This window comes from Haliotis cracherodii, unplaced genomic scaffold (assembly GCF_022045235.1).
Source record: "Haliotis cracherodii isolate W230 unplaced genomic scaffold, xgHalCrac1.p SCAF_17, whole genome shotgun sequence".
NCBI lineage: Eukaryota > Metazoa > Mollusca > Gastropoda > Lepetellida > Haliotidae > Haliotis > Haliotis cracherodii.
Window position 1 is genome coordinate 26,857,460 of NW_027266272.1, and position 13,931 is coordinate 26,871,390.

The following is a 13,931-nucleotide window of genomic DNA, read 5'->3' on the forward strand; positions in this document are numbered from 1 at the left end:
GACTGCAAATATACCCACAAGTTATTAATTGTGCGTTTTGATGGCTAATACTTATCCATGTCACATATTCGCCGCAAGCAAAAAATAAAGCAGGAAAACAGGCACATACACTTTATAATCGACCATTACACATTTCAACCCCACCCTCCCAACCATGTGAAGAGTTGCGTTCCTTTGGCGTTGCCAGAATCCTATGACTGTTGGTTTGATTACCATTTTCATCCTGATTTTCGCTTTTGACTTGTAAGCATTTGTTATTCGCCAAAGTAGTTTTTTGACATTGCTACGGGCTTTCCTCCCACATTAACCTGACACGCAGACATAATTTAAATGATGTTGTGACTGAATGCTATTCAAAAAGGCGTAAACACAACACAATCAGATAAATGTTGCATTAAGCAGTAACTAATATTCACATAACATTCTTGTGTAAGTAAATTTCTTATATAGAAGTTATATGTTAAGAATATTTAGTTGGACTTTGATTTATTCGATGTCACAACGAAATTGTGGCATATATACTTGGAAAGGAGGTCACAGTGACGTCCTACTGGTAGGACAATTGTCACCACTTGTCTTCGATGGATGCAATTACATTAATCTAATTGGATCTGACTACAATACATACCAAAAACCATTACGTAGGTACATTGATTGATTTTTAAATGTTTGAACATACATAAAGTCAAAACTATTGACATTTTCTAAATACTTTAGGTTATAAAAGCTCTATGAAAACAACAACTCATCATTGAAATCACGTTCTCTTACTGACTGCTACTATACATTATGTGCTGATCATTTCTTATTATGTGCTTGAAACACAGACACTTCTATCACGTTCTAAACTTGGTGATAAGACAGCTATTTGCAGTAGTAATACGCAGCTTCAGAGGTAGGTCTTAGGCCGAAGGACACCTCCAGTTTCTGCACAATATTTACAAAGGTAGGTCTCGCTTGAGGATTCTTCTCCCAACAACTGCCCATCATGTTGTAGTGGCTGAAAACCAAAAAATGCACAATATGGCAGGTCCGTGTATAAAACTATTTATAACTAAAATATCTTTGGAGTAGAAAATTAATACTTAGATGACGGTTAGTGTATTTTGTCAAGTCTTTTTTTACTTTGATCAATAAAGAAAAATATGGCCGAGTAGATCAAAGTGGGTTTAAGCAATTCTTAGAATGGACATTCCAAATGTAGTAAATGTTCACAGTTTTATTATTTCTAATTGTCAGGGAGCTGAATGCCTGGGATAAGGGTGTTAATTAATGTGAATAAAGAAATGATATACAATGTAGTAAACATTAACAGCTAGATATAATTAACATGAGACAATATAAAGTGACTTAACGTCCTTTGTCACAGGCAAAGATCTCTAATACATTAACGATGAAGGGATATGCAAGCTCGTTAACTAAGCTTTGTTTGTTTGTTTGTTGTTTAACGCCGCGATCAGCAATATATCAGCTATATGACGGCAGTCTGTAAAATAATCGACTCTGGACAAGACAATCCAGTGATTGACATCATGAGCATCGATCCAGGCAATTTGGATCGATGACGTGTATCAACCAAGTCAGCCAGCCTGACCACCCGATCCTGTAAGTCGCCTTTTACGACAAGCATAGTCGCCTTAATGGCAAGTATGGGCTGCTGAAGACCTATTCTACCCCGGATCTTCACGTTAACTAAGCAGCCGTGTACCAGCTATTACAAAAAATGGGTAAAACAACACTCTGACCAGACAATCAGCCAGACACATAGACACCAGATTAAGTGTGAGACCAATGATCACCCGGGAGTTAATTTTGCTGTGCACTTCCTAATGAGTTGACAACCTAAGCTTGACTAAATTTGGACAAATGGGCACCGTGGGCCTATCCCTAAAAACGTCTCTTGGACGAAAAACGAAATACTTGACTTCCAGAGTATGCAAGTACTTGACCTACAGGTACTTTACTTCCAACATTAAAAAGGTACTTGACTTAAGCTAGATTATCCTGAAAAGTAAAAATTAGTTATTCACGGAAAGCAAGATAAAAAAGGGGTACATAATTCAAATATGATAACCTAGATTGTAAGTTTTGCAGTCACGCCAGGGGTAAGTGAGTATAAGATCCAAACTGCCAAGTGACCACCTGCTGTCGAAATTAAGTTCGACCGATCACTCAGTAACTGAGCAACCCGTCATGGTCTTACGATCCCTTGGGATAAATTCACTTAGTAGCACTGAGCTATTTAAGCTTGACTGGCCTCGGAGAAAGCAATAACCGCTAGCTGTCCGTGAATGCCGTCTAGCCCCTCAAGCGAACAGAAATGTGCTTTCTTCAGTAGGGAAACACGAAATGTAAACTAACTACAAAACCAATACAAAAACAAATAAAGGGATGAATACCCAGTATTACCCACGCGTACCATTAAAAAGTTACAGCCAGATATGTACAATTAGTAGGATGGCAACATTAACTATAACTATATGAGAATTCCCGCTAATGCGTGAACATCAAAATTACGAAACACGTTCAACTTGTGAATATGCTTGTAGTCGCATGGGAGATAGAATATATACAATCAACACATGATGAGAGTATAAGATTAATCTGTTGGAGAATGAAGTCTACAGACAACAAACTCTCAAGCGTTTGCCCAAGAAAACACAAAGTCAAAGATCTTCAGTCGTGCGACTGATCATGAGGAGAGGAGGGATGCTCCCTCCGAGCTGGACCACAACGATCTGGGGTTTACCTCCCGGTGACACTTATTTTATCCCATTAATTATGCAAAGCGCCAGGCAAGGTTACATCTATCTTTAAACGTCTTTTGGTATGCATCTTCAGGAGCATCGAACCACCGATATTCCACTCTTCGGACAGATGCTTATATCCACATCACCACGGGGGCGGTCTTTGTCGAGATTTAACTTCTTTGAGAGGCATTTGGGAGTATATCATTTCGTAAATAGCTGGGACGCAGGTGTGAAGACTTGCATCACTTTTGGCGTTCTCCCATATAAAGGTCACAAGTCGCGATATAACTGAAATACTGTTTAAAGCGGCGAAAAACTTAACTCAAGTCCTTAAACACATATTTACTCTAACTCATTCCTGCAAGTGTTGTCATCAATCACTTACATGTCTTCAGCATACTCAGGTCTGGGGAGTCTGTGACCGTTCCTGATTTGGGCAGGTAGATCTCTGCTTCGAATGTCAGGATATGGCGTCTGACCTGATATTGATAAACATTATTTAAACCACAAAAACATCGATGTATCACGTATAGTATTGTCGAATCGTAAATAACTCATCAAACGTCGCGCAAACAAAGGTCGTTTCTAACCATACACACCCGTGATGATCCGGAGTAGAATAGATCTTTAGCAACCCATGCTTGTCGCAAGAGGCGACTGACGGGACCGAGTGGTCAGGCTAGCTGACTTGGTTAGTTCATGTCATCGTATCCCAGTTGCGTATCCCGATGTTCATGATGTCAATCACTGGATTGTCGGGTCCAGATTCGATAATTTACAGACCGCCGTCATATAGCTTGAATATTGCTGAGTGCGGCGTTAAACAACAAATAAATAAATGAATAAATTCTAACTATACACAAATCATTTTATTGATAGGTGTGTTTGCATTTTAGTAAGCACATTCTCTCCCACGTGTGCATTTGACATCAGTGCATGAAGTTCATTATGTGAAACCTAAAAGTATGTTAATAAAAACGCTGTCGTCCATTTCATCCTTTCGTTATGCCACAAGTACCTAAAGAATAGTCCCCGTGAAGACCCGGGGTAGAATAGATCTTCAGTAACCCATGCTTGTCGTAAAAGGCGACTATGCTTGTCGTAAGAGGCGACTAACAGGATCGGGTGGTCAGGCTTGCTTACTTGGTTGATACACGTCATCGATCCCAATTGCGTGGATCGATGCTTATGATATTAATCACTGGATTGTCTTGTCCAGACCCGATTATTTACAGACCGCCGTCATATAGCTGGAATCATGCTGAGTGCGGCGTTAAACAGCAAACCAACCAACTAAAGACCAGCTACCCTCATCAACATAATGACCATTTCAACGAGTAAACCTCGGATCTAAATGGTCAAGCCTATTTTTCAATCAATCAATCAATCATTATTTCAGTATTGAAAAGAACATAGGCCTATAGTACATATATACATATAGTAGCAATGGGTGCAAGAGGAATTACATATATCGTAACTAAATATCATCTATAATGCAAAGGAGCATTGCATGGTATGTATAGATTGCAAGATATTTTGTGACTGTTTGATTTTGAGATGACATGAGGATATGAAATTTGTCTATTCCAGGTTTCAGATAAAAATATGTATGTATGTATTTTTTCTGATATTTGCATACAATGGACAGACCCCCCAAAATGGTATTCATCTTCTATATCATGACAAGTACAATATTTGCACAATCTGTTTTCTCTTTATATCGCTTAATATCTACATTTGTCTGCTAGAAGGTCATGGGAAATACATCTGAAACGAAGTAGTGCTGTTAGGAACTTCTTAACATTTATGTCCAAAAGATATTTTTCGGTAAGAATGAAATATTTAAAACACGAGTAATGATTGAACTGAAGAGTACCACTTTTGAAAGTACATATCTTTTAGCCTTTGTCTTAAATTATGTATGAAATGTCTGGTACTGTTACATTTGTTCTCGCGTAGTGTAATTACACCCGCAAGATTGCAGAATCTTTTTGACACCCGAGACCCAGTTGTTATTACCTCTACTATCGTAACGCATCATCATGATATAGCATTTCTTTAAGAATCTGGTGCTTGGCATTTTATCCAATGTTTTATTACTTTTATTTGACTAAATATATAGATTGGGCTTCTCCCACATTCCCCATAAACTGTAACATTTGGCGTGTTGGAATTTACCCCTAAAAATCTTTTACATGCATTTAGATGTACCTTCTCTTTTGTATCATAGTTTTCTAGACAATCCAGTGATAGACACAATGAGCATCGATCCACGCAATTGGAATACGATGACATGCATCAACCAAGTCAGCGAGCCTGACCGCCCGATACCGTTAGTTGCCTCTTACAAACACAGTCGCCTTTTACAGCAAGCATGGGCTGCTAAAGACCTCTTCTACCCTGGATCTTCACTGTTCTGTGGAGTTTAGTCGTTGAGTTGTATATTAGAAAAGTATTTCTTGGGTACATAAATATCTTTTCTTTCTTTGTCAAGAACATTACAAAATGGTTCCATAACAGAATCATTAATAATTGATAGTTCGTAAGGTATAATTTAATTTAATTCTATTTCTCCGACCCAAACCTTATCTGCTTGATCTTCAATGATCCATGGAACTTCATGTATAGAATTATTTTTGTCAACTTTATTTATTCATTTGATTAGGTACATACATGTGTCATATATACACACAGACGTTTTATATTTACATACAATTCAAACACATTTTTCAAACAAAGTCATGATCAAGAAAAACAGATACAGTAACATACATTATTGATTACAGGTAAAAGTTGAGTTGGCCATTTCTCCTCGAACACTATATAATTTTGTTTTCTTGCTGGCAAAATAATATCTGTTATGATGATTTCTTATCTTTGATACTTGAGATGAAGATCTATATTGCAACTGTCACGAGAAACGGTTTCATGAGATCATAGCAGCTTACAGTTCCCAACAGTATTGCAATATTATTTGATATACCTACCCATGCTAAGTATCTCCCACATAGTGATGCCAAAGGACCAGATGTCACTCTTCTCGTTGGCTTCCTTCAGAGACTGAAGACACTCTGGAGCCGTCCACTTCACAGGGATTCGATCCTGAAACAGCAGTTCGTTTTAATGAGAAGTGTAAGCATGCCTTGTTTTTGAAGCTATTAATATTAATATTAATTTGTGACAAACGTGAAGAATTATTGTGACAACACGGTGAAAATCCCACATAGTCAACTTCATCAACATCCAAATTTTCGTCCTTGTCCTCATTCTCTCCCTCGTCTACATCCACACGTCCGCATCCTCATTCTCATCCATTTCTACGTCCACTTTCAGTTCCATGTTCTATGAGACGTAATTATCCACTTCCACGTCAACAACAACGTCCACAATTATATCCACATCCACGTCCATGTCAGGTTTCAGTTCTTTGTTCAAATACACGTCATCATCCACGATCACATCCACGGTGTTTTGGAACTAAAGGTTATCAGCAGACTACCCCTGCCTGTGACATCACATCTGGTGACCTTTGCACTTACTGAAATATTGCTCTCAGAATTCATGATCGTTATTTTCTTAGACAAATGACAAATGAAACATTCTTCGACTGAGAAGATCGTCAACATTCGCCAGTGCATACTGAGGAAGGCAATGTAAATTTTGTTGATATTAAAATAGCAAAATGTTATCCCGAGAGTGGACGAAGCGCGCCATGTTTGATTTTCAAACGTCTGCTTGCATCATGACACGGGATTTGTATTTTCGTATGTAGCAAATATTCAACCAAAACACTTGAAATTAGGATTGGTGAATATTTATGGTCATTAATTGTTTCCTACAAATTTTCTAACGTGACACGTTAGATTTCTGCAAGTTGTCGTCACGATATGGCTGAAATATTGCCGATGTGACGTTCAATCATAACTCACTCACTCACTCACTTAGATTTCTGCAACTAACTTGACGACCTCGAAAATTGAGGTTTTTTTCTGTTGAACGTTTGGATAATAAGATTACTGAAAGGGTTCTTAGTTTACTATCGCGCTGTTATTTGCCAATTAAAAAATCGAATTTATACTTAGTTAAAATCAAGATAGCGGAGATATGATTATTGAAATATATTTGCACAAATTTAACGATTTGAAAAGCAATCCACTTTCAATAACGTAAACCAAGTAAGTTTACACATTTTCTATTCGCTTTGTTAACTTAACCTTGGTAAGACTGAAAACATCAGGATACTTTTACATGGTAATGTGTAGTTTTCTTTCGGGAATAAATGTGCCAATCTGCCAATAAATATATCTTCAACTGGCCAATGTTAATGAGGCACCGACTGTTTAAAATCGTTCACCCTATTTACAGCGCCTTGTGCTAAAACAATTCAGCAGGCTGAAGATTAATGGATAACATCTGTTATCTTTTTATTTACTTACCAATTTTTAGAATGCCAATCAAAGATTCATCCTTTACTCTCATTTTCATTCGCATTTTCACAACAGTGAACAAAGTCACATTCCTTCAGAGGACCATATTATCATTGGTGATAAAATTGTTAATAACATCATTTCAAAGATATTTAATCTTGTTTCATTCCAATTCCGTGCCCGTGGGATTTCAATGTTAATGTTGGTATTAATCAAATATGAAAATGGAATCCAAAGTATTGGTATGGTAGTCGGCTTACCGCTTTTGGATTGTTGGTGTTGTCATCGTCGTTGGTGTCATCCATGCAGCTCGGCCCAAATCCACTGATCTTCACCTCGTATAAAAATGTTACCATGCAGTTCCGAGCAGCCAGTTTTCGGTGAACAATCTACACAATAAAATATACATGGTTTTTTTTAGGAAGGGGTAAGGGTGACACATAGCGGTTGGAGTCCCTGTTGTGCAGAGTTGCGTTCCGAAGACTTTCCAGAATTCGTTGATCGTTGGACCGAATCCTTGTCTCGCCCTGATTATGACCTTCAGTCTGTCAGCAACAAGCCAGAGTTCGTTGATATCAACAAAGGGGTAAATGAATCCCACCAATACCACCTTGGGTTTTTCTGCCATATCAACCAGGCCTACAGATACAATAGTCGAAAAGCTGTTGTGTTGACCAAGGATCTGATACGTGCCCGTTGTGTACAGCCCATGTAAACTAACGAAATGTGCCATGATCTTTGCGCTAAGTTATGATTATCCAAACGTGCAGAATAGTTATAAATGTCTATGATAAAACTAATTAATTACTTGAAGTATTATCTGTGTTGGAACGATTCCTCACCACTGCAGCTGCCTGGTATGTGGCAGATACGCTGGGTTCTAAGCAAGAATCTCTGGGTAGGAAAGCATCTGAAGGAAACACATACCTCTTTATTGGCCAGAAATTCCATTCCTCTGGCAACACCCAAGGCAAACATCTGAATTCTCTCCAGAACGTCAATGTCCACTTTGTCCCGATTTTCCTTGAGCCACTTGTCCAGCTGACCATTTTCACAGTACTCTAAGACCATCATTGGGCCGACTGAAAGAGTGAGTGGTGAAGCGTGTGATCGAGTGACCGTGTGAATGATGTTTCACGCTTCATCAGCAATGTTGCCATTCGCGACGACCGAAAGAAGATATGTAGCTCGTGTTAATAGACAGGGTAGATTAAAAAGCAGATAGCCAGGACCAGGGACAATGACTAGGGAGGGGTTATCCTGCTTTATTGATATTCCAGATGACAACAACTTGTTCATACAATGATTGAGTGAACGTTTCACGCAGTAGGAAGATATTCAAGCTATATCATGATTGCCAGCAATCACGAACAACGATAAGGTAGCGCGATACGTCTGAACATGAGGGGTTGGGGACCAAGTCTGCCTCGGAAACCAACTGGCCGTAAGGATATGATTATAAGGTGAATTGGGGTTTATCGCAGCGTTTAAGATTATTGCACTTACGTGTTTTTTTAGACGCGCGTGCATGTCTGTATAATTCTGCTTGTAGTCCATTTTGTTTGAAGCAAATGCAAGTGATACGAGAAGTGGAATCTGATTGGTCCATGGGAGAGGCTTAAAAGGGACTATAACTCGTAATAGCCACTGGTGGCGCTAAGATCGAGTCCGGGAATTCCATCCCAGTTCGGCAAGGGTGGAAATTGGACTTTTAAAGTCAGTTAACTTACCTCAGGAAGATGGGTTGGACCGGGCCAGGGAATGAATCACCGACCTTTCGCTCTTTCAGCAGGTTCTCTGTCCACGAGGTGGCTCAGTCGAGGGGAACATGAACACACCATGGCAATCATTCGTGTAAGTTTTTTCCAACTTTAAACGCATATTTCCAGCTACATTCATGCGTACAAATAACACTCACGTGCATCGTTGTTGACAACAGCGCCAATAAATCTCAGCACGTTGCGATGTTCTCCGACCTGCGTTGCAGCAAAGTTGATCTTGGCCATCATCAGCAACTTGTTTTCTTCACCTGGTGTGTCTGTAATGTTACCGATCATTAAAGCCATTGAAGATGAGCAGTTAAATCCCGTCAAACCAGACAGTGCCATTGTGGGTTAAACCGTCCTGGTTAATGAATTTCCTGATTGATGAATCGTTTGTGAGTAATAATCTCCCTACTATACACGTTTTCTGTCAGTATGAGTCATCTGGAGGTCTGGATTTCTGATTTAATGAAGTCTGGTCTAAAGAAGTTCTCCTATTTTGCTGTTGTTTAACGCCGCAATGTCATTAATATAAAAGCTATAAATCGGAGAGATACTTCTTAGCATGAAGATCTGAGAACATCTCAGCCAGGATGCATAAATTATCCGAAACATTATAATAGCACATCCTTCATTATATATACATATTGACAATAACGACAATAACGATTTTTCGAAGGAGGTGAATTTGAGAAAAATAATGGACTGTAAAGTAAAAATACATTAGTTGTCGTTATACAAGTAGTATCTCTAACCTTACTTTCAATTTAGTAAGAAGATGACGACATACACTAAGAATATGCAGAGCGAGATATGTTTAGTTACATGTAGGTGTGAAACAGATTATTCACAACAAAACAATATTAAATCAATGCTTTGACGTGTTGACTATCAGGGGTAAGGGGGTGACAGATTGCCCCACTAATTGTGCAGATTGCACTGGTCAGTGAGAAACCTTTTATTGCACAACTAAGTATGCAGATTGCTTCCCCCACTACTGATGCATTGGTCAGTGGGAAACCTTTGTCTCCTAATCATACCTGCAGATGAGTCAGCGGCGTATTTGGGTGGTGGACATTCGCCATGCCAAAGCAATAATTACTGTACTGTTTTAACATTCACCTTTGAACCTACTATTAATGTACCCAAGACTTAGCAGACGTGCTGCCTAAATAAACAGTTGTGGACCCTCAGACGGACTTGAGTTGTTCATGCCGAAATCATCACTTAGATCACCCAACTCTAAGTGTGACACTACTGTGATTACCTCTGATAACCTTTGCTGCCACTTCGCTCGCTGTTTTTCCGGATTTGTGAAAAGCTTTATATATTTGTGCAAATCTTCCAGTGTGAAGCTTGTCCATTAAGGTTAAGTCTTCCATGGATATGTGCCATGTCTGAGCCGTGGCGAACGTCATGCCGCCGTAGAGGTAGATGTCTTCGTCGTCGTATGCATTGTTCTGTGAGGGACATAAGTTTCAAACCATCAGTCGATGGGTGAAAGAGCAATTAATGTTCAGTTAAGCATCAGTGCTAGCATGTGACAATTTGTGCATTCATTTGAGGGATATAAACACAACTGGTACGCGAACCAATGCCCACTGTCAAACCAATACTGAATGTAACTTACTCTGTGTTTATCAGTTTCTCACATCCTATTGTCCGATATATTTAACTGTGCATTGCGGAATGATGTGGGATCTCAATAAACTTGGCAACATGGTTTAATTAGACTTCCTGGCCTCTGTCTAAATTCCACTGACAGATTACATATCCTAAAACTGACTTATCAGCAAATCACACTGCTTTACATGGAACAAATCCTATAGCAAGGCATACCAGGACAGCCAGAAATAAAAAGGAAGCCTTGGGCATCACGTGCGTCAGGGGACCGGTGCAATGCGACTGGCTTTAACATTTGTGCAATAGTTGACATAGAGAATCTCATCCGAGTGGCTTTTGATATCAAATATATCAACACTAGTTGATAAAAGTGGGAAACCTCCGAGGCTTGCCGAAGACTTTTTTCCACTTTTATCAACGAGTGTTGATATATTTGATATCAAAAGACACGAGGGTGAGATTTTATTTATCATTCAACATCTCTCTTCCAACTTTTTCAGTTTGTAGAAAGATATAAGCAGTGTCTTAAGTGTAAAAAGTGCTGCTAACAGCTTCAGTAGCAGAGCCATTAGTGATGGTAATCAATGACATCACAATGGTCTGCAATGCTTGATCTCAAATAAGCGATATCTCCTGTGGCAGCCAGTTTGGATGATAAATCATTTTGTCATATTTGTTCCCAGGGAATAATGTTCATCCAAAAAGTTTAAAAAAACTATCCTATCAATTAGTGACGTGGATGCGCCATCTTGATTGGATGACAGAAAACTGTTACCAAGGATACATTAGATCACAGGGACAGACAAGTCGAACAGCGACGTCAGCCCATAATGACCTGTACTATATCGCAGAATTGTGTGTCTGTGGTCTTTTAGCAAAGCTTCTTAATTACATTATCAGATTTTCGCAGGGTTGGTCCGTTGTCCTCTACAGTGATAAAGCAGAAAGGGGCCCGAGGTCAGGTTCTGTAACCAGACCGATTACGTGGAGTCGTCTTCCAGATGACATGGATCATTAGTCTGACCTTCATTCGCTGTTTTTGTCTGATCCCGACTCCATTAATTATCGACCGCCATTCTAAAGCTGTATGAAAGTTAAATATGGTGTTAATCACGTTTTCACTCATCACTGTATCTTCTACCTGATAGGACAAAACTCCTCCTCTATTGTTTGAAGTTCCAAGATTGTTGGTGATCCTCCCAGTCACGTTTCCTTCAGGTCGACTTTGTCTGTTCTCACGTTGCTTGATGAGCACCGCCAGCCTGCCGGTCCTCCACAGCAGGAACACAGCTCCCAGCACAACAAGTATAAGGAGAAGCGCTGGGGAATACATGTTGTCAGAGGCATTACTCAAGGAAAGTACACGATCCCAAATATGGAATAAAACAGTGTTTGTCTTTGTCACAGAAATTGAAGGAAGAGTTGTCTTTCCTCATCACTGCTGCGAAAATATAGCCTGTTGATCTTTTCAGTTCGAAAGTAAGCTTATTCTGGCCTTTCATGAGATTTTTTTTTTATAATAGTAATTTAATCATGAACAGAACCAGAGCTACACATACCTATAACAATTCCTGCTACAGCGCCCGCACCAATGCCTGACAGATCCGCTGTAAGTGCACAATTCATACATTTGAATGGCATGATGTAACTGTGTAAAAACGCAATATGTAATAGGAGTCCTTCGATGTCTTGCGGAATTCTACTTAAGAAGAGAGTCGTTCTTATGATATAACATAGCTACGCGATAAATCGCAAAGAACAATGGAGAACGAAGTGTGGGTTATTTCCCGATAATACATTGTTATATCATGATTCATTTCTGGAGATTCGAATATGCACTTGCAACACGAAGACGTCGTATATTGGACGACGTTATTTTTGCGGAGCAACGCGGATAAACGTGATGGCCGAACGATTCACCAAAAAAGGGGAGAGAAATGAAAATCGTTAGTAGGAGAAAAGTTACAGGTAACCGCCGTGAGGATTGTGAAAATATACGGAAAGTACCCACTTGTGCATAAAATGGACTTGTCCGACATTACCGAGGTCGGATTATATTGACAGTCATCATTATTAAAATACGGGTAAATATTTTTAAAGCTTGTAATCTTATCATTATCCTTGAAGAGGTTGTACAAGATGTTGATATATCATATAAGAAAAAAACAAGAAGTGGCAGTTCTTTAGCGTACAAGAAAACACTGCAGGAGAATAAACAATGATGGGCTGCGAAATATGTCATGTTTCATGCGAGACGTTTTCATTTAATGAGTTCCAGGTTCAGAGGTTATTTACATACTGTTTGACATTGTTCACAATGTTTGGGCTTTGTCCAGGAATGTAACGAATGTTTCGTGTTCCCTTGCTTAAAACTACACTAGAATCATTGTTAGGTGTGTGTTGAAACATTTAGACCGAAATCAGAATAGAACTTACATGTGGTGAAATATGATGATTTTGGTACACTCTTAATGTCTCCATACTCTGCTGTTACAGAGACTCTGTATTTGGTGCCGGGCTCAAGGCCTACGATGTCGTGAGATTTAGCGTCTTTGCAGACCTGCACAGGATCAGACGCTCCCGAGTCCCACTCGTAGCTGACCAAGATGGCGGTCCTCTCGTAACAGCTTGGGGCGTGGTCCCAGGTAACACGCACCGTTGTGTCCCTCACCCTCTCTGTTTTCACATTCTCAAGGCCGAAGACTAGAAATGAATTGTAATATTTAATGAAGGGAGGAATAATTTTGTCTGGTTATTTCACGCCGGGTTCAGGGCTGTATTCCAGCCGTATGTAAATAATAGAGTCTCGATGAGACGATTAATTGCCATGGGAATAGATCCACACAACTAGGATTCGATGACATGCATTCAACCAAGCAACGGTGATTGACCACCCAATCCATATTGTCTTAAAACGAGCATAGGTTGATGGGGACCTAGATATACTTGACCCGTGAAGATCCGGGGTAGAATCGGTCTTCAGCAACCCATGATTGCCATAAAAGGCGACTATGCTTGTCGTAAGAGGCGACTAACTGGATCGGGTGGTCAAAGCTCGCTGACTTGGTCGATACATGTCATCGATCCCAATTGCGTGGATCGATGCTCATGATATCAATCACTGGAGTGTCTGTTCTAGACTCAATTATTAACAGACCGTCGTCAGGTAGCTGGAATATTGCTGAGTGTGGCATAAACAACAAATAAACCAAACAAACGAAACTATATATTCTTACTCGGAACCCTGATGGTTTGAATGGTATTTTAAGATGGTGTAAAATCAGTATTAAAGGTACAATTTATAAGGATGTTATGCACAAAAATTATTCATGCATGATATAATGGAAAGTAAAGGGGGGGGGGGGGGG

General features: G+C 39.5%; 1 protein-coding gene across 1 annotated transcript in view; it reads right to left on the minus strand.

Annotated features, from left to right (window-relative positions):
- Positions 1-864: 864 nt before the first annotated feature.
- The window catches only part of LOC139465021 (uncharacterized), a 35,389-nt gene continuing 22,322 nt past the window's right edge, over positions 865-13,931 (minus strand). Inside the window, exons 14-23 of the mRNA XM_071246693.1 lie at positions 13,000-13,266; positions 12,123-12,170; positions 11,705-11,883; positions 10,208-10,400; positions 9,096-9,215; positions 8,105-8,259; positions 7,438-7,566; positions 5,738-5,852; positions 3,136-3,229; positions 865-1,000 (exon numbers count right to left, since the gene is read on the minus strand). Coding sequence (XP_071102794.1) covers positions 865-1,000; positions 3,136-3,229; positions 5,738-5,852; positions 7,438-7,566; positions 8,105-8,259; positions 9,096-9,215; positions 10,208-10,400; positions 11,705-11,883; positions 12,123-12,170; positions 13,000-13,266 — 1,436 coding nt within the window. The remainder of the gene's footprint in view (positions 1,001-3,135; positions 3,230-5,737; positions 5,853-7,437; positions 7,567-8,104; positions 8,260-9,095; positions 9,216-10,207; positions 10,401-11,704; positions 11,884-12,122; positions 12,171-12,999; positions 13,267-13,931) is intronic.